This window comes from Microtus oregoni, unplaced genomic scaffold, assembly GCF_018167655.1.
Source record: "Microtus oregoni isolate MIOR12 unplaced genomic scaffold, Mior012 000018F_ref0000195, whole genome shotgun sequence".
Classification (NCBI taxonomy): domain Eukaryota; kingdom Metazoa; phylum Chordata; class Mammalia; order Rodentia; family Cricetidae; genus Microtus; species Microtus oregoni.
Window position 1 is genome coordinate 32,370,808 of NW_024543077.1, and position 21,426 is coordinate 32,392,233.

The 21,426-nt window shown below is 44.5% G+C and overlaps 1 protein-coding gene across 1 annotated transcript in view; it reads right to left on the minus strand.

The window, feature by feature from the left end:
- Window positions 1-21,426, minus strand: part of LOC121458948 (3-hydroxyisobutyryl-CoA hydrolase, mitochondrial) — a 47,495-nt gene that overhangs the window by 18,952 nt on the left and 7,117 nt on the right. Inside the window, exons 2-7 of the mRNA XM_041668383.1 lie at window positions 19,725-19,767; window positions 17,135-17,272; window positions 10,589-10,673; window positions 5,908-5,988; window positions 2,882-2,934; window positions 41-119 (exon numbers count right to left, since the gene is read on the minus strand). Of these exons, the coding sequence (XP_041524317.1) occupies window positions 41-119; window positions 2,882-2,934; window positions 5,908-5,988; window positions 10,589-10,673; window positions 17,135-17,272; window positions 19,725-19,767 (479 nt within the window). The remainder of the gene's footprint in view (window positions 1-40; window positions 120-2,881; window positions 2,935-5,907; window positions 5,989-10,588; window positions 10,674-17,134; window positions 17,273-19,724; window positions 19,768-21,426) is intronic.

The window sequence follows — 21,426 nt, forward strand, 5'->3', positions numbered from 1 at the left end:
TGATTCAAAAGGAATTACAAAAGCTTTTTTGGTGTTTTACCTATTCCCGTTTCTGGCATTGCAAAGAGGGTCTTTTCAGTAGCTACTCGGAATCGCCCATGAATGGAAACACCAACTCCCTGGGAAAAAGGGGAAGAAATGCCTTAACGTGTGGTAAAAATGGAGAGATTAACACACAAGTATTACAAAGCAAGCAGGTGTTACCTTACATTCCACAGCAATCTGCTTCAGCACGTGGGCTGAAGGAAACCCCAAGCCTTACCATGAACTTTCCACACAAAACTACACAGGCGTCTCTGCCAGGCGAGCCTGGCCTGCTCTAAGTGGGCAGTTTCCGGCAGCGGTCTGTGTTGTGTGCTGGGTCTTCCCAGCACTACTGGATATCCGCCCTCTGCAGAAGCTCAGTACTGCTTATTACTTGTATTAATAACCATAAAAGCTTGATCAACTTATAGAAAATTTCAATAATTTTGAAGAGAATATTTAACACATTTCTTAACCTATTTTATCAAATAAAATTAGCCATATCATTATTCTAACATGCAGCATTTAGTGAGACCAGTTATAAAACTTCTCCAAGTTGGCTACTAAAAGATTTGGTTAGCCAACACCCAGTGGTTAGCCTTGAAAACACGCACAAAAATAACATACAGACTGAGCAGGTTGTATTTAGGCACACGTGTGTATGTGTGTGCACGCGCGTGCACTTATGTAGTAAGAAAAGGCCATGAATTTGGAGGAGAGAAGGGAGGAGTAGATAGGAGGGCTGTATGGGAGGTCTACAGAAAGTCCTGGGTACAATCTCAAGCACTGCAGAAAATCAAGTAGAAACTTGTAATTTTAGTACTAGGGAGGCAAAGGCAGAGGTTCAGAAATTCAAAGTCATCCTCAGCTCCACAGAGCTTGAGGCCTCCATGGAATACCAAGATCCTGACTCAAAATAAATAAATAAATAAATAAATAAATAAATAAGTAGTTTTCAAAAAAATTCTAAAGCTTAATGTTGTATTTTATTTAACTATTAATTTTGGAGATGCTTCTCTGCTATACAAGGAAGGTCTTAAAGCCTTCCGTCTTTACTGCATTAACTAGTCAATCTTTAACACCCTGTATCTAACCCCTGCACCTTGTCAAAGGAGCTGCCAGACTTCTGCTCATCTGAGAACACTCCCTGTCTGTGACAGAGGACTCCCTCTGCTCCCTGGGAGTGGCCTTGGGACAGCTCATTATCTTCTGAGGTTTTCCCTCTCTCCTGGTGGGTTTTTCCTCTTCCCTTTACAGGAAAGCGTTGACCTGAGGCCATCCCTCTATTTCCCTCTCCTACAGTTGGCCTACACTCATCCCCTGGGCTCTCTGCAGCTCCAGGGTATCCATTTCCTCTAAAACAGTGGCCTGCTATTTTCCCATCCCCAATCTCTCTGGACTCTACTAGGCTCAGAGATTCCTCCATGGGTAAAAGTGGTCACCAAAGTCTGAGGAGCTGACCTCAGTGCCTAAGCCACGTGGAGGAAGGAGAAAGTGACTCCCGTGGGCTGCCCTCTGACCTCCCAGGTGCACTCGTCCTCTCCCCACACAGAGAAAGATGGGTTTTCTCAGGTTGTCTTCTCTTGCCCACACTGCCTTTCCAGGTCAGTTCAATTCCCCGACTTCTCCACACGGCCCTCTCTCTGCCCTGCAGGTCCTTCCTGACCCCTCATTCTGTGGGGACTAGAATTTGTGACAGTCGGCACCAGACAATTTGCCATCTGGTCTGTAATCATTTCATGTCTCCTCCAACTTCAAAGCACATCCAAGTCTCTTTTGTGATGGCACAGGCACCAAGTAACGCATGTGTCAACTGAAAGGAACACATTTTTAAGAACACCGGCTTGGGTCTAGTGGCATACACCTGCAACCCCCCGCACCTGGGAGAAGCCAAAGGCCTGAGAAACCAAGACTACCTAAGCTCAGGGGACGACCCTGTCTCAGAGGAGACGACTGTGAAATGTTATAGGGCGGGAACAATTCAGTGAGCCACCTCCCGCTACTGCAGGTCTAATGGAGTTTTCTCCCAGCACTACGGAAGCACTCTGGTAATGTGTCAGCAGGAGAGTGGGCTGCAGCGATGTAGACTGGGGATGCAGAGGCAGGAACGTCTTCAGCTCAAGGTTGCCCGCTACAAGTTCGTAGCTGGCCTGGGCTATATACTAAAGCCCTGCCTCAAAAGGCAAGGGCTAAGGATTTCGTATAAGAACATTTGCATAGTGTGCACGCAGCCCCGAGTTCACTGCACGTCCCACATGTAAAGAGACCAGTACGGGCAGAGCTGGGCAAAGGGCTCATGGGCAAAGCACTTGGTGCACAGGCCTGAGAATCTGTGTGTGGATCCCCAAAACCTACATACAGCCAGGTGTCTAAACCCAGGGCTCTTCAAAGGAGATGGGAATAAAATCAGGAGAACCGCTGAAGTTTGCATATGCAGCAGAAAAATAACAAGAGGCCTGGCTCAAGGACAGTAGAAGGTGAAGCTGATAGACAAGCTATCCTCTGACTGCCACCCATGCAGCACGGCACATGCCTGCCTGCAGAGTCTCAATTTTATCCCCCTACACCACAAACATGCATGCACGCACACACACACAAGTACGTTTTTAAAAGTACAATCAGTTTCTGTGGCCTAAGAGAGTCTGATAATTACAGAGGTTAAAATAGATTATAGCATAATTAAAAACATGGAATATTCATTTGGCTCCAATACACCAAATCTTCCAGGATCTGAAACTGAAACATACACGTTTCACTGAGCTGTACTGTATTGCATTCCGTGTCTCACTTATACGAAATAATCATTACCTTATTTTAATACAGCTCACACAATGAAAATGAGAAAAAGTCCACTTACCCCACCCATTGTGAACCCGTCAATGAGGGCGACATATGGTTTCTGACAAGTAGCTAAACGAGAGAGAGCTTAAGTTAGAATATATAAACTACATCTACTTTCCAAACAGTCACATCATGTGTACTCTAGTTTCCCTGGCGAATGCTTAAAGGGGTATCAAGGAAGACTATTATGTGATTTGTAATGTGTATTTAAATGTCAATTCACTCACACTCATGATAAAATAATCACTGCTGATTAATAACTGTCTTAAGTCAGAAGCAAATGAATGTTTTGTATTATGTGACAATGAAGAAAAATGATTAACATCTCTATTATAAACCACGCTCCCAGCTGTGCTTTAAGAACATACTTGCTTTCTATACAATGAAAGCATCGGATACATGCAGAGAAGTACACCGTGCAAGAACAACCACAGAAGGGCTGGAGAGATGGCTCAGCGGTTAAGAGCATTGTCTGCTCTTCCAAAGGTCCTGAGTTCAATTCCCAGCAACCACATGGTGGCTCACAACCATCTGTAATGAGGTCTGGTGCCCTCTTCTGGCCTGCAGGCATACACACAGAAAGAATATTGTATACATAATAAATAAATATTTTTTTTTTAAAAAAAAAAGAACAATCCCAGAGTGGGGTGACAAAACCCAGATTCCAGTCTCTGCTTGATTATGAAATAATGAGATAAACGCATGTGTTACATATGACATACACATGTCAGATAAGGGTGCTTCATGTACATCATCTGTGAATATGTGTCCTCATCTATAAAATAAGATTTAACACACATCTGATAAGGGTGCCTCATGAACATCATCTGGGAAATTGTGTCCTCATCTATAAAATAAGATTTAACACACATCTGATAAGGGTGCCTCATGAACATCATCTGGGAAATTGTGTCCTCATCTATAAAATAAGATTTAACACACATCCTCAAACACTCCACCCTGCTTGAAAACCCCACTAGTCACCCACACTTTTACTATCTCTGTTTCCCTTCTCAGAGAGTTGGCAGAGAGAGCAGAGTAACATAAATTCCGGGGCTTCTGCCACAGCTTACTGTCAGGACTACCCCCGATGAAAGCCAGGATAAACCCACGTTCTGATACATCTGGGAATTCCTGAAGTATTCACAAACAAAGCGCAACTCAGACTTCACACTCACAAGCTCTCTATCTGCAGCTCTTTAGAAACTATAGAAGTTATTGATTGTGGTGGAGGTAAATACACTGACTCCCTGCCAACTACTATAGAAGTGAGTTATTTCAAATATAAACTATTAGACAACAATTAATGTAGGACATGAAGCCAGAATCTGCCATATCTTTTACTGACTATAATATCACTACATGCAGAAATTTTACCTTATGTTTTTTTTGATACTATTAATATACTTTACACTGCCTAAACACCTTCTATTTCCTTTTTATCCCATGAAAAAATGAGTGGTCATTATCCACATGGAATCACTTATATTCAAATTGTAATTAAACATCATTTAAAACTGAGTTTCTTGATTCCATCTCACGTGTTCGGTGGCTCTCAAAATGGACAGCACACATGCAGCTTCACTCCTGGTTGATTTCCTAAAAACCACAGACTGTTGATGGTACTATGCTGTGAACCATAACTCCCCAAACATTCACAAAGATGACTCCTGTCAAAGAGCTCAGTTCTCCCCAGGCTAGGTGGAACAAGTCACCGTCTTTCCAGTCCAAGCCTCCACAGGTCCTGACTGGCTGGACTCACTCTGTTCTCATAGTCACTCATTCTCATATATTCTCTCTCTTTCTCTCTCTCTCTCTCTCTCTCTCTCTCTCTCTCTCTCTCCCCTCTCCCCCCCTCCCTATGTCTGTCTGTCTGTCATCTGTCTGTCTGTCTGTTTGTCTCAAGGCTAGGGAATAAACCTCAGGCCTTTGGGTTACATATTCCCAGACTTCTAAAAAAAATTTTTAGAACTAGACAAAACAATTATTAAGTTAAAAGAGAAGACTTTAAAAAATCCAAGAGTAGTCAAAACAAAAGATGTGTACAAAAGTCTTCTATTTCTGGGAAATTTCAGAAACAGTGTGAAGCTATAGAGCATATCCATTCCATATATTATTTAAAAATAAACTTAGCATTCGGTCACTAAAGTAGCAATAAACCATCTCTAACAGTAAAAACCAAATGACCTCGTATGCAAAAATGTAGGCTAGACAGTATTAGGTATACTGACAATGCTGGGCAGTCAAGAAGTAAAGGGTCAGCGACCAGCACTGAACAGTGAACTGCGGTGTTAAGCTTTGGATTCTACAGGTTGGATATACTGAATGTCTTGCAGTGCCTTCAACTTAGTTGCAGCTTATTTGGACACAACTCCCATCCTAAGTCAGGGAATGTCTGCACACTGCTTGGTAAGTTGGTTTAACCACAACGTGCTGTTAATGTTCTAAAATCCCCTGAACACTAATGGTATTCCGCTATAAGATCTAACTCCACAGATTCATGAGAGAAAGACTCATATTAAAAAAGTCAGGAGGCCCCAAGTTAGTGAAGAACAAGCTCTGGTTGAAAAAAGGAATGACACTAAAGAAAACCACAAGAGGGCTGAACTGTAGCTTTAAGATGCATTGTTCTTACAACAGCATGCAAAATCAGAATATTGCTACTATGTCTAGACTATAGATACAAATGCTGTATTAATTTATCTTTTCAAAACATGTTTGTCTGAAGTAAACTCTACTTCACTTACACAGAAACCTAGAATTCTGATTCTAAAGAGAATTCCCACTCCAGAGTTCCTGGAGAAACACAAAATGGTACTTCATTTTCTTTAGAAACTAGGAATACGTGTTTTCTTGTCTCCCGAGAAAGGTAGCTAAAGGATCAAGAATCCATATTTTCACATTGATTTTAGACAAACACAGAATAATTGTATCAGTATGACATTACTATGTTTTGGTCATACTGGCTGCAGTCTAACAAATCACAGTGCTATCCCAGCTCTGGATTTCACTCTCAGAGCTCGGAGCGGATCCTACACATACCAATGGCATTGTTCAGGGTGTATTCTTCTCTGAAATAAACCCGAGTCAAATTCTGCTTTGCTCTTTTAGCTTCTGAGAGCACTAAACAAGGAAGGAAAGGAGAAAAAACAAAGAAAGAACAATTACAAATCATACAGATGGCTTCCAGTCAATACAGCCAGAGATACTAAAGTCCTGTCATCAGTAAATGCTAGAGGGAGGGGAACTTTCAGATGGTGTTAATGTTTGAAGCCACCTATGTTGGGGACATATTACCTTTTGTCAGAGACCCACAGTTCAATGTCAAAGTTTCAAAGAAAAAATTCTTCTTTTACTTATTGTGCTGTTAACATACGCATATGTACACAAGCGTTCATGCATGCACACGTGCATATACATATACACATACACAAACACAGACTTTCACCCACAGTTCCTGACTCCTTAAGTCCTTCAAGGTAGGTCACAGACACAAGAACTTATCCCTAAAGCAGGTCACAGTCTCTATATTCTTTTCTGTCAGGGGACATGAGAGTTACAGCAGGTGACAGCAAGTGTTCAGATGTCCACCCAAGATGAGTGACTCTCTGATGAAGGTTGATCCTGTCCAGGCAAGGCCTGCAGGACCATCGACTCTGGAAACTGTTGCTCATATTCGCTAAGGCGGCTTGGTGTCTCCCCAATACCTGCACTGTAGTGTGTAATCTCCTGTGATGTGTATATGTAGTTCTTCCCAACACCTGCACTGTAGTGTGTAATCTCCTGTGATGTGTATATGTAGTCTTCCCAATACCTGCACTGCAGTGTGCAATCTCCTGTGATGTGTATATGTAGTCTTCCCAATACCTGCATTGCAGTGTGCAATCTCTTGTGATGTGTATATGTAGTCTTCCCAATACCTGCACTGTAGTGTGTAATCTCCTGTGATGTGTATATGTAGTTCTTCCCAACACCTGCACTGTAGTGTGCAATCTCCTGCACTGTAGTGTGTAATCTCCTGTGATGTGTATATGTAGTTCTTCCCAACACCTGCACTGTAGTGTGCAATCTCCTGCACTGTAGTGTGTAATCTCCTGTGATGTGTATATGTAGTTCTTCCCAACACCTGCACTGTAGTGTGTAATCTCTTGTGATGTGTATATGTACTCTTCCCAATACCTGCGCTGTAGTGTGTAATCTCCTGTGATGTGTATATGTAGTCTTCCCAATACCTGCACTGTAGTGTGCAATCTCCTGCACTGTAGTGTGCAGTCTCCTGTGATGTGTATATGTAATCTCATGATTGCATCTCAATCTTATGGGTACATATACCTGTGGGTGGTCAGGAAGATGACTTTTCATTTAGTTATATAGTTTTGATATATAGAATATATTCTGGGCCATGCTTCATAACTGGATCTATTTGTCCCACAAGGACTGTGGACACTTAAAAAGCCTGTTTTACTCTTTGGCTCAGACTAATTGCACACCAATTAGCTCACTTTCACCTCAAAACAAGTTCAAACTAGACTAAAGGCCTTTGGTAAACAGACCTTAAGTTTAAAACCTTACAGCTATGCACAAGGTCAGAGCTGCAGATGTCCAACTAAGGTTACTAAAGAAAAGCATGCCAATTCTTTGCTTGCCAAGTCTGTTAACAAAAGACCTATGTCTCAAAGCTTATCTCAGCGGACACTGCCCCTGCCCTCTGGTCACAGTCTCACATCTGTGACCTTGGACCCTTGTGTTGCCATGGCAATGGCTCAATCCCTATGGCAAGGGCTCAATCCCTATGGCAATGGCTCAATCCCTATTGCTTGCCCCAGGAATGTGCTTTTGACCAATGAGAGACAACTGTTGTAATTTATCACTTCAAGGCTCCTGGGAAAAAGAGTTCAGAGCAGGAAGAAGTGAGGAGAAGCAGCTAGGAGAATGTAGCAGTAATGGTCTGCCCTGTCCCTTTAAGAGACAAGCCTTACCCACCCCCTCCCTCCCTTCACCCTGCCTGCAGCCTGAGCTCCTCTCTCTCTCTCTCTCTCTCTCTCTCTCCTCTTCCCCTTCCTCTCCTTCACTTCCATAACCCACTAAATAAACGTCCTTTGCTGAGTTAGACTCACTTAGCAACTCAAAGTCACTTTTCCCCAAGCCTTCTCAGAGTTCCTTCTAATTTTATTTTAAGCTAATTTCATTTAAATCAACTAATTATTTATTGTGGTGGTTTGAATGAAAAGGGCCCAGGTAGGCTCACAGGGAGTGGCACTATCAGGAGGAGGCGTGGCCTTGTTGGAGGAAGTGTCTCACTGGGGGCGGGCTTTGTGGTTGGAGAAGCTCAAGCCCAGGCTGTTTCACTCTCTTCCTGCTGCCTGCAGAGCCAGGTTTCTCTCCTTCTCCAGCACCCAATCTGCCTGCACGCCATCAGTCAGTCCCAGTTAAATGTTTTCCTTATAAGAGTTGCTGTGGGCATGGTGTCTCTTCACAGCGACAGAAACATTAACTAAGGCATATATATATTAAAATTAAATAACATTCACCTTTAATATTTTCCCGAGTATATACTTCTTGTAGAATTTTCTAGAACTCACACTGTTTTGTGCATATAAACTAGAATAATCCTGGAATTTAAAACTATATTTATAAACCAGAATATAAAGTTAGTTCCATGTGGCATTTATATGTGAAAGGTCCCCCCACAGCGTCAGATACCTGAACACTTGGTCTAAGGCTGGTGGTTCTGTTTTGAGCGACTCTGGAAGGTACAGTCTTGCTGAAGAAACTGTCACTAGGGCAAGCTTTGAGGGGTCACGGTCTCACCCCACTTCCAGTTTGTTTTCTGGGCTTCTGCTTGCACTGCTCTGGCTGCCATTCCTCCCGTCATGGACTGCCCTGGAACCATGTGCCAAAATGAACCCTTCCCCTGTGAGCTGCCAATGCTGCGTCACAGCCACGGAGACTCAAACGAGGACAGCTCACAATGAGCAGCAGCTAGCCTCATCCACGCACTGGGCTTCCCTGTGTGGAGATGGTAACCGTGTCCCCCACGCACTGGGCTTCCCTGTGTGGAGACGGTAACCGTGGCCACCACGCACTGGGCTTCCCTGTGTGGGAACAGACAGAACCATGGCCCCCACGCACTGGGCTTCCCTGTGTGGAGATGGTAACCGTGTCCCCCACGCACTGGGCTTCCCTGTGTGGAGATGGTAACCGTGTCCCCCACGCACTGGGCTTCCCTGTGTGGAGACAGTAACCGTGGCCACCACGCACTGGGCTTCCCTGTGTGGGAACAGACAGAACCATGGCCCCCACGCACTGGGCTTCCTTGTGTGGGAACGGACAGAACCATGGCCCCCACGCACTGGGCTTCCCTGTGTGGGAACGGACAGAACCGTGGCCCCCACACACTGGGCTTCCCTGTGTGGGAACGGACAGAACCATGGCCCCCACGCACTGGGCTTCCCTGTGTGGAGACGGACAGAACCGTGGCCCCCACACACTGGGCTTCCCTGTGTGGGAACGGACAGAACCATGGCCCCCACGCACTGGGCTTCCCTGTGTGGGAACGAACAGAACCATGGCCCCCACGCACTGGGCTTCCCTGTGTGGAGACGGACAGAACCGTGGCCCCCACACACTGGGCTTCCCTGTGTGGGAACAGACAGAACCATGGCCCCACTCTAAAGAACAGGCCCTCCCCAGGGGTGTGAACACTGTCTGAAAATATTCATGCTATGGTTCTTAAGGGCTAGAGCACAGGCATGCATGAGATCCTAGGTGTGCACACACACACAGTCACACAACACACAGACACAGGCACACACAGACAAGCAAGCACACATACACAGGTACACAGACATACAGGTACACATACTCACACACATAGTCATACACATGGGATATCATAGACATACAGACACAGGCATACTGGCACTCACATACATAGTCATAGGCACAAAGGCACACACACATGCATGCACACACATAGGCATGCACATGTGCATATTCAATTTATGTTGTGGGCAAAACCACAGTTCAGTTAACACAATATTTCAGTTATTTAAAACTGAGTGGGCATCTGAACTTGGTCCTGAATCTAGACTTTTTTTTCCCTGCCTACTCATAATGCAATGGCTTATAGAAACTTGCAAATTTGGTGAACAAATCAACCCAAAGTTTGTTGTTTTTTAATAATAAAACAAACAGGCAAAATCAGAACACGGGGGAAAAAAATCCCTGAACCCTACCAAATCCATAAGAAATGACATATAAACTGTAAAAACCTTTCTCAGCAGGGACAGCCATCAGTGACAGCAATGATTTCATAACTCTCATCACAAGAACAAACATTATCTTGAATAGTTAAATACATATGGACTAATTGAATATAAAAAGCAACTTTTTATCTATGTGTCTTTAAACACATAGAAGCATTAGCAATCGGCTCAAGGAGCACTTGCTCTGGACGGTGAGTGGTGGGGATGGGAAGTCCTCCACATGCACTGATGGGGATGTCACGGGGGACACGTGCCGTAAGAGGAAAACAAAGTACCTACATTTCAGCCCTGCACATGGGCAGTAAATAAAATCTCCATTCAAATGGTAACAAACTTGTAAAGAATTATTAACATACAGCAAATAATTCTAAAATGCAAATCTAATGACAATCGCCTGACGCATCTTCAGAGCTTACTGGCTCCAGCAGGGTAAGGGCGCACAGTGGGCACTTTACCTCGGATGTCTCCTCCAGCACAGAAGGCCTTCCCTCCAGCTCCCTTTATGATGATCAGGAACGTCTCAGGGTCTTGTTCCCACTTCTACACAAACATAAAAGATGATGGTGGCTTAAGTTCATGTAAGACACATTCACATCCATTTGTGTGCGCACATGGCCTTTCCTAAAAGACATCCAGAGGAATGGATTCTATCCACTTAATTTTCTTTCTAAGTGCAATCTGTGTTCCAGAAAGAGCTGTCAAAGCTTTAATACTAAGATGAATAAACAGGTGCCTAATGGCACTGTGTTATATACATTTATATACATTTGTCTAGTGAACACATCCACCCAAAGAGTGGGGGCATGAGGTGCAGGAATAACTTTTCCCCATAGCAAGATAGCACTGTTATACCAGAAAAATACTATTACACTGTTAAGTTATTTACAAAGTTTTTAAATATGTGGTGGATGGGGGTTTGGTGAGGTCAGGCAATAAACTGAGCACGATGAGATTGTGGGGAGCCGGTCAGTGACGCAGTGCTCGCTTTATAACCGCACTACGACAGATCACCGCTCTCATTTCCTCACAGCTGAGGAGAGTGGGGTGCAGACACTGACGTGCCCCGTCAGTTACAGAGTTTAATACTCAGAAATCCAAGTGGGGTGCAGAGACTGACGTGCCTCGTCAGTTACAGAGTTTAATACTCAGAAATCCAAGTGGGGTGCAGAGACTGACGTGCCTTGTCAGTTACAGAGTTTAATACCCAGAAATCCAAGTGGGGTGCAGAGACTGACGTGCCTCGTCAGTTACAGAGTTTAATACCCAGAAATCCAAGTGGGGAGCAGAGACTGACGTGCCTAGTCAGTTACAGAGTTTAATACTCAGAAATCCAAGTTTCAAATACGAGCCTGACTTTCAGCCCTACACTTTCTAATGTCGTGATGTGGGAGGTAATATATGCTGTGAATATGTCTTATTGACATTGGTTAATAAAGAAGCTGCTGGGAGCAATTTAGAATTGGCTCAGAGGTTAAGAGCATTGCCTGCTCTACCAAAGGTCCTGAGTTCAATTCTCAGCAACCACATGGTGGCTCACAACCATCCGTAATTGGCTTCTGGCCTGCAGTGTACATGCAAGTAGAATGTTGTGCACATAATAAATAAATAAGTCTTAAAAAAAAATAAAAAAATAAAGAAGCTGCTTTCAGCCAATGGTTTAACAGAATATAGCCAGGCTGTAAAAGATATACATTGAGAGAGCAGGCAGAGTCAGGGAGACACCATGTAGCTGCCGCCAGAGACAGATCCTGGAACCTTGCCAGCAGGCTACAACCTTGTGGTGATATACAAACTAATAGAGATGGGTTGATTTAAGATGTAAGAGCTAGCTAGAAATACGCATAAGCTATTGGCCAAACAGTACTGGAATTAATACAGATTTCTGTGTGATTACTTTGAGAGTCTGGGCAGTCGGGAAACAAACAAGTACCCTCTCTCAACAAATTTGCACCCAATGTGGGGCCACCAGAGGAGAAAGCTGTGAGTTGCCAGTTGGAACCTTGACAGTAGGCCACAGACCTCATGGTAGCTTGGTGCTGCCAGGAGCAGATGTGTCTCAATGTCATGAAAAGTCCTAAGTTCTTAAACATTTTAAATGTCATATTCTGTAGTCTTTGAAAGATCTGAAGAATACCTATCCTTCTGAAATACATCTCTGTACATCTAGAAAACCTAACTAATATGACTACAAGCTTGACTATTATAGATGACTCTCTATTAACCTATATTTCTTAATTATACATTACATTTTTAAATGAGCTACATAAACACAATACCTTAATCAAGACCAGAAATATACATATAACAGAATTAATCTAAAATCCAACCATTTTGTTTACCTGGCCCTTTTTTGTCTATTCTTTAGTCTCTTTGCCCATGTAGTAGGGCCCCAGAGGGTATAACAGGGAGATACCATATGGTGGGCAGACCAAAGAGCACACCAGGAATATGCCTATGTGGCATGGCATGCTCCAGGAGCCAGAGAGGTACCCCTGTTCTCTCTCCTCACATGGCCGGATGCAGGACCATGTTCACTCTGGACTCTCCTGGATGTCCCTGTCTCTGTCTATGCCCTCTCTTCTATCTACGCAAATCTTCTCCATCCAGATGCAGGACCATGTTCACTCTGGACTCTCCTGGATGTCCCTGTCTCTGTCTATGCCCTCTCTTCTATCTACGCAAACCTTCTCCATCCAGATGCAGGACCATGTTCACTCTGGACTCTCCTGGATGTCCCTGTCTCTGTCTATGCCCTCTCTTCTATCTACGCAAACCTTCTCCATCCAGATGCAGGACCATGTTCACTCTGGACTCTCCTGGATGTCCCTGTCTCTGTCTATGCCCTCTCTTCTGTCCACGCAAATCTTCTCCATCCAGATGCAGGACCATGTTCCCTCTGGACTCTCCTGGATGTCCTTGAGGTCTATGCTCTCTCTTCTATCTACAGCAAACCTTCTCCATCCGGATGCAGGACCATGTTCACTCTGGACTCTCCTGGATGTCCCTGTCTCTGTCTATGCCCTCTCTTCTATCTATGCAAACCTTCTCCATCATGCTGAGGAGCAGTCATGTCCTTCCTTGGTACTTCCTTTTTTCATTCATCTGGTGCCAAAACCCAGGACTGGCATATGTAAGTTCCCTTCCAAGGGACACAACCTCTCCAAACCAAGCTGATTTGACTCTCCTAAGGGGTGAATAGATCATCTGTTTCTGGTGGCTTCTGCCACCCACCATATTAGGCTTCAAATCTTAGAGTCTAAATTTTCAGTCATGTCTTCCCTCCATATACCTGTGGAGCCATCTCCTGCCTATGGTAAGTATACTCTCTCTAGATCCTAGAGCATGCAACACCCTACGGGATGCCTATCACATGGACATTTTCCTGCTATGTCCTCTGGGGCCTCACCACATGGGCTTTTCCTGCTATGTCCTCTAGGGGCCCCATCACATAGACAACCCCCTACTTACTAAGATGCTTACTCTTCTCCCTCTATTGGAATCCTCTCAAAGCTGAAGGTAACCCTCCCTATGGCAGAATTCCTTTTGCAACCCTTCCTCTTTTCCTTCTCAAACTCAGAAAATCTATAAAAACCTTTCTGTCTCACTGCAAAGGGCTTGGCCTCAGTACAGCTCCCTGGCTAAATACAGCACACTTGAGTTCCAAATTCTCACAAATTTTAGCAGCTTCTGCCAGCACAGGCAATGGTCCCAAAGTACCTCTTCTAAAGCTTTTAAACTTTCCATTCTTAAACCTTTTATTTCTACAATTTCTCTGTGCTCTGCTCTCCAGAAACCTTTCAAGACTATTGTGTAAACAGTCCTCATCTCAGGACTTGTAACTTCAATGGGTCTGGTTAAAGAATCTGAAAAATCTGTATCAAAAGTCAGCTTAAAGCTTGTAACAAAAAGTAGTTAAAAAAATCTATACATAGATAATCTTAATTTGATACAACACATTATTCAACTCTTGGGATACAACTCTTGTTTAGAAGAATAGATGTTTTTTAAATAGCAACCATGTGGCTCTCTTCCATCTTAGCTGATGACCTCATCGAGATTTGAAAGTTACCACGTGACTGGCAGCCATCTTTAATAAGGTTAAAGAGGGCAAGACATGTAACTTCACTATCTCAATATGACCATACGGCATAAAGCAGCGATTATGAAACTTCTTGTGCCTAAGGAACTCTCTGTTCATCATTATGTCTCCTTTTTGGACTAAGGAGACACAGCAGGTTCCGTAAATAATTTGGATTGGTACGGATTTTTGTATGATGATAAAATGTTAAGGTTATAAGGGTTTACTCAGATTAACAAAAGCTGACTTAGAGAGATATATCTAACTACTTATGTCTTTGCTAACTGTTCAACACAAGGTTTCTAGAAAATTTAAATAAGCAACAATATAAGTTTAATGAATGCTTGAGTTAAGGCTTCACCTCAGCTCCTGGCATCCATGCATCCAAAAAGTCTGGAATGTTTGAGTGGAACTTTCCATCCCAAGCCCCCTCCTCTGGGAGTTGCCTCAGTCCAGACTCCACCTTCCATAAAGTCTGCCAAAAGATGACCTCTCCCCCAAGAGGCTCACGACCACTCCCACAGGGTATTTAAACTGCCCCACTGGGGAATGAACATGTGGTTTTCCAGTCTTCCTTCCCATCTCCTCTCTGAGGACTGGAAGGCTACTCAGGGGCACTGGCATCCATTAAATCTGGGCTTTTTCTAATTCAGTTTGATTTGGATTATTGCTTTGGCGGAGAGGTCTATTGGAACATAAAAACTTTTCAGTAAATAAGCAGAAAAGTTCCCAGTGTCCCCATGGACTGATTTATGGTTTAAAGTTTTATTTTGATATTGTAATTTAGACAAAGCAGCGCACAAGAGAAAGACACCATGCAACAGAGCTCAGGTGGAAAGGGTTTTTAATTGCAGGAAAGTGAATGAGAAGAGGGGGAGGGGAGAAGGGAGACCATCTTCTGGGAACAGGAGTGGCAGAAGAGAAGAGAATGAGACAGACAGACAGGCAGGCAGAGACAGAGAGAAAGAGATGGGAAGTGAGCAGGGTCTTTTTAAAAGGGAACACAGTGAATGTGTACAGTGCTCTTAGTGCTACAAGTGAATACATAGTGCATGTGTACAGTGCTCTTAGTGGCTACAAGTCAGGTCAGTACAGATTATAAACAATGGGAATGCTAGTGTGTCTTTAAAAAAACGCTGTTTTCGAAAACTCAAAGAATTCTTGCAAGTTCCAGATAGTCAACTTGGAGGATTCACCTCAAACAGACAAGATCAGATGCACCCCTCCCTCAGTTACCAGGCCCTAAGCAGCTCAAGCCTCCCCGCTTCCTCTGGTCTTGATACCCTCCTTCCTCAAATACCACGACCTAAAGAAAAAAACAATTTTCCCCCCTACACTTAACCTTGTCCTCTGCTCTGCCGACATCTCTCCAGGTTCAAGAAGCATCAGAGAGTTCCACAGAGCCCGCATATTTTCCTGGATGATAACACTGATGCAAAAGGCTCTTCAGTTAAATCTTCAATTTCTCAAGTTCAAACTTAACAGGATAAAAATATAAAATCCTAGCCTTATAAAAGTTACCAATTTAAACTGCTAAAGATAATTAAGACATACAGGTTAATGCATTCCCAAAGTGAAATCTAAACTCAGGTATGCTTGATGGATACATAGTCTTCAAACTCTTCAGAGATAGGTTGGATATGGCATTTAAAACATTTAATGAAAAGGTTTCCCAGAGAAGACAGAAATGCCCCTCTTCTAGCAGGAACCTAAGGTCTCCAAAGAACAGAGATGGGCAGAGACGCCACCTGAATTATGGTAGCCCTAAACAGTTGGCAACACTGCCCCGTGCCTCGCCTGCTGTCCAGGCTCTGCCCAAGCTGCGGCCCTGTGGGCTGACTGCGCTACTCTGCCTGTAAGGCCTGGTCATGGTAAGGCCAGTCCCCGGAGTTTCTCCACAGGAACACCACAGACCTGAGTCTGGTAGTCCACGGCCAAGGCTGCTCTGTGTGGCAGCAGACGATTAAATGCTGTCCCATACGACAGTCAAATACATATAACCACTGACTGCCCTCAGTGAAGCCACTGAGACCACGGGAGCCTAGGGCAACTGTCTGGGGAGTGGGTCTCTATCACTTTCATTGACAGATAAGCAATTGGGGTTATACCTCTGCTATAACTTACCCTTTCCAGATCTCTAATAATATTGTGCTTTAACAGCAACAAGCACCCCAGCTCTCCCCAAGACTTCAGCTGCCTTCTCATTTCTTTGGCCCTTGCAGTCCTGGCCAACATTCCAGCTTTCCTGAGTTCCCAACAAGGATGCCCCAGTGTCAGGAAGCAGTCATGAAAAAGATCACACTGTCCCTTACCATAATCTATTATCAGCAAAAGGGCTGGGATGTTAGGTCTCAAACCCAGGCCTATTTACTGTATCCAAGTGGACCTGGCACCAGGTTCGCCTAGCATCCCTCAGTCCCTTCCTATTAAGGGGTATGGCTGGCGCATCCCACTCTCTACACTAAACTTCTGCAGACCAGAAGCCAGGCTGCCCTCGACCCAGCTTCTGCATGTAGTCCAGTCATTTTGGTTGCCTGGGTCTTTTCTGTCTACCCTTTACTCTCCTGGTTCTCCCCTCCCCGCGTTCCTCACATGGCCCAACTCAGGGTCATGCTCACTCTGGGCTCTCCGAGATGTCCCTGACTCTGGCTATGATCTCTCTTTTATTTACAGTAACCCTTCTCCTGCACCACACCATGGAGCTAATGCCCTGAGCAGTCAGCATCACTGCTTAAGTGAAGAGTGGACCATGAGAAACAAGACCTACGGGAAGCAGAAAGCATGTGTCCTAAAGACAGCGAGTGGGGTGGGCAGGTTCTACAGGAACGCATCAGTGTGCTGCTGAGTCCTAGGACAAAATACCAGGCGTGTCCCCTACCGGATACTTCAGAAGGATCTCCAGGGGCTTTCCGTTATTACAGACCTTCAGCTGTGGGTAGATCTGCCGGATCATGTTCATAGACAGGGCGTTGAGGACCTTGGGTCTGTTCAGTGTTATGACTCCTGCACAGCCCCTCCTCTCCAACAGCACTTCCGGGGCTTCTGTGTGCACGGACATCCTCTGAGTGAATGAAGAACACCGTCAGGAAGTTTTATCAATGCCCACAACAAAACACACACCACATGCACACCTTTCAAATGATAACCACAGAAGTGGTGACCAGGGACACCTAGCATCCCCAGCCTACACAGACATAGCAATCCCAAAGCAAGCCATGCACACCTCCCGGATGTTCAGTTCTGCATGTCTACATGGACTGGATCAACTCATCTAAAACATGGCCTCTTCCTAGAGCCCCTCGGACTAGGAAGTACCCCAAAACCTTGTAGCTTGTTACCACATTTCAAATTCTACACCAGGCACTTAGAAAACGTGGACAGCACATGACTCTCATTATAGTAGCTGTGAGCAACTTGGAAAAGGCAGCATCTGGGCAGGGCTGTGGTGTCCACGAGGCAAATGGAGGTGAGAACTCCAGGTACAACGATGGCCTGGACCAGCCATAAACAATGAACATCTGGACATGCCACGATGCTAGCCCTCAGTGCAACTGCGTGTTCTGCGTTGGAAAGACGCCGTGCAAGCATCGGCAGGGTCTCCTGCAAGGACTACTATGTCACTACCTGTGTGACTGCAGCCCCGACACGGCTGTCTTCTGTCCAAAGGCTGTCAGTCAGAATCAGAGTAGACTAGCACACTGCTTCTCTAGGCGCAGTCAGCACCACGTTTAGAAAGGGCAGCGCCACTAAAAGTGGCGGGGTACGATAAGAAACATGGAAATAGAGTCATGCAAAGAGAATGAGAAAGACATAAGAAGAAAAGGCCGTGATTCCTCCTAGGTAAGATGCAGGGGTGAACTTAGTCGGAGACAGTGATATCTGGGAGAGTCCAGAGTGGACGTGACCAGACTGAACTGGGCCGTGTGGGGAGACAGGGACAGGAAGGGAGAGGAGAACCAGGTACAAGAACCAGGAGACCAGAGGTTCAAAAGGGGCTGGAAACCAAAATGCCTGGATTGTACAGGGAAGAGCCTCTGGGGGAAGGGCAGCTCAGGCCCTGGCCTGGAGAGTCTGGGATAGAGGCAGGGAATGCCACCACACCCTGTAACAGGGAGGACTCAGGGGTGCTGGGAGAAACCCGTGTAAAATTATGTTACATATTTAATTCTCATGAAAATTCATTACCACATAATAACCAAAAAAATGATATGTACTTAGAAGAGTTTTAAGACAACCTATTGAGGGGCTGGAGAGATGGCTCAGTGGTTAAGAACACTGGCTGTTCTTCCAGAGGTCCTGAGTTCAAATTCCAGCAACCATAGGGTGGCTCACAAACACCTGTAATGAGATCTGGCGCCCTCTTCTGGCCTTCAGGCAGAACAACACTTTGGAAAAAAAAAAGAAAGCTTATTGAATGAAGCTGGGTGGTGGTGTCGCACACCTTTAATCCTAGCACTGCAGAGGTAGGTAGATCTCTGAGTCCTATGCCAGTCTGGTCTGCAAAGCAAGTTCTAGGACAGCCAGGGCTATGCTGTCCAGAGCCAAGGAAAACAACCACTTTTCTACAGGTTCTTAGCATCCACGTTCAGATCAGACTGCATCCAGAAGAGCTTTTACCACAAGCTAACAAAAGCTCTTACTGCAGAGGCTCTAGAACTGCACCTGAGGGCTCCAGGCTCCCTTCTTAGGCTGCAGTGAGGATTAGTTGAGCTAGTACATGTATGACGTACTTAGCGCAGCTCCTGCACATGGATCTATAGCAGGTGCTCATTCCTACTAAGGCATTCATCAGATTCAACAGGAGATACAATAAAAATCCTGAATAAAAAGGATTTTTCTGTAATCTGATAAACAACAAATGTTTAGCTTCACAAGGTACAATTAGCATAACTGCTAAGGCATTAACATTTATTATTAGCAATAACTGCTAAAGTATGAAGTTATTATTTATACATTATATACCGTATCAGTGTTCTCTAAGATTTTTAAATTTTATTCTATGTGTATGGGTGCTTTGACAGCATGTATGTCTATGTCCCAAATGCTCACAGTGCCTACAGATGCCAGAAGAGGGCATAAGATCTCCTGGAACTGGAGTTACATACTGTTGATAGCCACCGTGGAACTGAGCCCCAGTCCTCTGCAAGAATAGTCAGTATCTTAACCACTGCCGAGCTATTTCTCCAGCCCGCACGCTAAGTCTTAAAATGTAATACCTTTTTAACATTTTTGAATCACTGTATGGTAAAGACTATCCTCATTTTATACACACACACACATATATAAAAGAAAGCAACAATAAACTAAGATTAAGTTGCAGACAGTCAGATTTAACCATACTCATTAAAACAGCCTTAAAACACAGAGTGTGCAGGAGGTGGCATGTCTCATCATGGGAGCTTGACGGCAGTGGTTAGGAAGCCAAGGAAACCGGCCATCCCAGGCCTGCCTACTTCCCTAACAGAGACACTTTTAAGTTCTATCATAAACAGCAAAGCACAGTACAAACTTACCAGATGCTGCAGAACAACCCTGGCTCTTCTGAGGGAGCTGAACCTGAAAGAGACGCAGACTGCAATGAGTCCAGCAACACAGGCAACTGTGTCTTGATGCACAAACACCGGAAGGCCTTAACTGTGTTGGGACAGAACCTTGAAAACAGACTGAACAGCCATGAAATGACGCCCATCTCAAAGGGCTTCGGCAGCACCCTCTTCCCAGGTGTTCAGTGAACTTTCATATGTGTGTATATACATATATACAGATATATGATGTATATATCATATACAGCCACCTACTTACAGGACACCAAAGAAACTGAAGTAGCTCCACTAACGTGGAACCTGGGGAACCCTGATTTTACTGGGGTTACTTACAGAGCACGTACGAGGAGGGGTGCGGGTGAATGTAGAGCAGCCGCACCACTAGACTGTCCTGTCCCAACATGGATGTTAGCTCGCTCATAGCTACGTAGATGGAGTCCCTGCTTCCGTTAACCGTCCATGATCTGTACCCTCTGCCTTCCAAGACCACAAGGGCATGCGCAAACAGGACAGTTACACACAGAAGGCGGGGAGGTACAAGAAGGAAATTTGGAATTTCAGTGAGGGTCTACTAAGTCTCCCCAAACTCTAAGGAGAACTAACCGCGTCAACAAGTCTGAGCTCAGCTTGTGTGTGTGTGTGGTGTGTTGTGTGTGTGTATATGCAGTGTGCATGTGTGTATATGTGGTATATGTGTGTACACACGTGTGTGTTGTGTGTATATGCAGTGTGCATGTGTGTTGTGTATGTATATGTGGTGTATGTGTGTTGTGTGTATATGCGGTGTGCACATGTGTGTGGTGTGTGTGTATATATGTGGTGTATGTGTGGTCTGTGTGTCTGTGTGGCGTCTGTGTGTATGTGCGCGCATGTGTCTTTTGTAAGCAGTCCTAGCTGTGATGAAGATGGCTGTTATGCTTGAGAACGGCTCTCTACAACACTGTATGATCGAGCAATCCTACTCTTTGAGTTTGACTAAATGAGCCAGAAGCTTACATCTACAAGAAAACCTACAAACCTGAATGTGTATTTTATATTAGCTGCATCTACAGATGCAAAATACAGGCATAACCAAGATATCCTTAAGTAAATCCATACAGGAATGGAAGCCATAAAAAGAAATGAGCTACCAACTCTAAGCATCCCACACACAGAAGGATGGAACTGAAATAATGTGTGCTCCTAAGAAGTAAATCTGAGAAAATACCGCGAGCTTTCAAGTGTAGGACATTTTGGGAATGGCAGTTCTGAAGCACACAGAACAATAAACAGCTGTCAGAGATTTTTTGGGGGGGGGAAGAGAAATGGAGAGCGGAGACACGTTCAATCTAATCTGAAAACACTGCACACGCCATCAGATTAAACTAATCTGTAAACACTGCACACGTCATCAGATTAAACCAATCTGTAAACACTGCACAAGTCATCAGATTAAACTACTCTGTAAACACTGCACAAGTCATCAGATTAAACCAATCTGTAAACACTGCACACGTCATCAGATTAAACCAATCTGTAAACACTGCACACATCATCAGATTAAACTAATCTGTAAACACTGCACACGCCATCAGATTAAACCAATCTGTAAGCACTGCACACGCCTTTAGATTAAAAATTTTGAACGAAACTTCAGTTTAACTTTTGGAAAATCTCAAAACATTCCACAAAC